At 35.4% G+C, this 2,185-nt stretch overlaps 1 protein-coding gene across 1 annotated transcript; it reads left to right on the top strand.

Annotated features, from left to right (window-relative positions):
• The first annotated feature begins 15 nt into the window (after positions 1-15).
• Positions 16-1,829, top strand: LOC107681665 (golgin subfamily A member 6-like protein 22). Its single transcript, XM_016477988.1, has one exon. It carries the CDS (start codon positions 16-18, stop codon positions 1,498-1,500), a length of 1,485 nt encoding a protein of 494 aa, XP_016333474.1. The 3' UTR covers positions 1,501-1,829.
• The last annotated feature ends 356 nt before the right edge of the window (positions 1,830-2,185 follow it).

Consider the following 2,185-nt stretch of genomic DNA (forward strand, 5'->3'; position numbering starts at 1 on the left):
AAATACGAGACAGAAATGGAAGAGCTCAAGAAAAGACTGGAAGAAGAGAAAATAAAAGCAGATGAGGAAAGAAAACAAAGAGAGAATGAGTTCAGACAAAAAGAGGAAAAAATGATGAAAAAATTTGATGAAAAACACAAAACAGAACAGAATAAAAGAGAGATTGAAAACCAGAAACGATCAGAGGAGGAAAAACAGCAAAGAGCTGAATATGATGGAAAAATAGAAGAAATGAAGAGAGAGATTGAAAATCAGAGATCACAGTATGAAAAACAGCAAAAGGAAAGAGAAGAAGAAGATAGAAAGAGAGAAGAGAAATACAGACAAGATCAAGAAAAGATGAGAAATGATCAAGAACACATTATAGCAGAATTACAGATGAAAGAAGAAGAAGACATAAAAAAGAGAGAATCTGAGCAGAAACGGAGGAATGAAGAAGAAGAGGAGGAGAGACAGAGATGGAAGAGAAAAATAAAAGAGGCTGAAAATGACAGAAAAGAGACTCAAGAGGAAATTAAACGACAGCAGAGTGAATGGGAGGATGAAAAGAAACGACAGATGAGAGAACGAGAGGAAGAGCAAAGAAAGAGAAAAGATAAACATGAGGAAGAACTGAGAGAAAAACAAGAAGAACTGGAGAAAATGCGAAAGAGATTTGAAAGAGAGAGAGAAGAAGAACGACAGAAGATAGAGAAAGAGAGACAGAAAGAGAGAAGAGAAAGAGGAGAAAAAGAGAGAGAATATGATGAAAAGAAAGAGGAAACAAAAAGACATTATGATCAGCTGGAGCAAAAGAGAAAAGAGGAGTGGGAGAGAAGAAAACGAGAAGATGATGAGAAACAAGAAGAAGAGAGAAAGAGATGGAAGAAAATGATTGAAGCTCTGAAACAAGAGCAAGAAGAAGAGATGAAGAGAAGAGAAAAAGAGGAGAATGAGAGAAAAGAAAGAGAAGAGAAAGATAGAAGTGAAATGAAAAAGGAATATGAAGAGAAAATGAAAAAGATGAAGAAGAAACATGAAGGTGAAGCCAGAAAACAAGCAGAAGAACTGAATGATTTCAAAGAAGGAAAAGAGCAGCTCCAACAGAAGCTGGATGAACATCAGAATGAATATGAATCACTCAAAATATTCCATCAACACCTGAAAGACCAGAAAGAAAAGGAAATAAGAGAGTTACAAGAACTTGTTAAACAAGTCTGTCAAAGTCTGCAAGACCAGAAAGAAAAAGAAATAAATGAGCTAAAAAAACAAGCTGAAGCACTCAATAACCTCCTGAAAGACCAGAAAGGACAAAAAATAGGAGCACTTCAAGAAGACGTTAAACAATTCTGTCAAAGCCTGCAAGATCATAAAGGAAACAAAATGAAGGAGTTGCAACAAGAAGCTGAAAAACTCTGTCAAACCCTGCAAGACAAGAAAGAGGAACATTCCAAGATGCTCCAAAAAGAAGCTGAAGAGAGAAATAATAAATCAAAGAAAGGATGGTGTTCCCTTATGTGATTTTCACAGCACACACACACACACACACACATATATACATATATATTAGGGATGTACTGTTTTTGGCCAAAAGAGAAAAAAACTGTTAAGGCTAGAAGGTACAGCTGTGGCTACTGAGCATGCACACATCAATATAGTGTAATTTTTGAATGTGCGGTCTGTTCGTGTACTGCTCATGCTCACTGGAAAAAGTTTGCTCAAATAATGCGCCAGCGGGACATTTCTGTCTAGTATAGCTTACTGTGCTGTAACATGCTGTAGTACAGCTGCACTGGGCCATGCTGGTAAAATGACACTACTCTCTCGTGATGCTCTGCTCTGCTCACATGCTCTGATAATAATAGCTTTGTAGGAATATACATTATTCAGATAATTAGTCAAAAAAAAATGTTATATCTGATTCTGTTGCATAAAACAGTTTTATGCATAAAACTTTTTAATAAAAATAATATATTGATATTGAATATTAATACATTTTCTGTCCAATTTTATTACATTCACTAAAAGTGTGGTTATTTTATTGGCTTGTGTTTGTTTGTTTTTTTTGTTTTGTTTTTTCATTTTCAGTTTCGGTTTTTGGCCAAGTGCATCCAGAATTTTTGGTTTTTGGCCCAGAATTTTCATTTCGGTGCATCCCTAATATGTGTGTGTGTGTGTGTATATACAGTGGGTACGGAAAGTATTC

The sequence above is a fragment of the Sinocyclocheilus anshuiensis genome, unplaced genomic scaffold (genome assembly GCF_001515605.1).
Source record: "Sinocyclocheilus anshuiensis isolate Anshui unplaced genomic scaffold, SAMN03320099.WGS_v1.1 scaffold23063, whole genome shotgun sequence".
Lineage (NCBI taxonomy): Eukaryota > Metazoa > Chordata > Actinopteri > Cypriniformes > Cyprinidae > Sinocyclocheilus > Sinocyclocheilus anshuiensis.

What these genes read in the sequence shown, in the direction of transcription:
- LOC107681665 (XM_016477988.1), top strand. Translation starts at nt 16, where the DNA reads ATGGAAGAGCTCAAGAAAAGACTGGAAGAAGAGAAAATAAAAGCAGAT.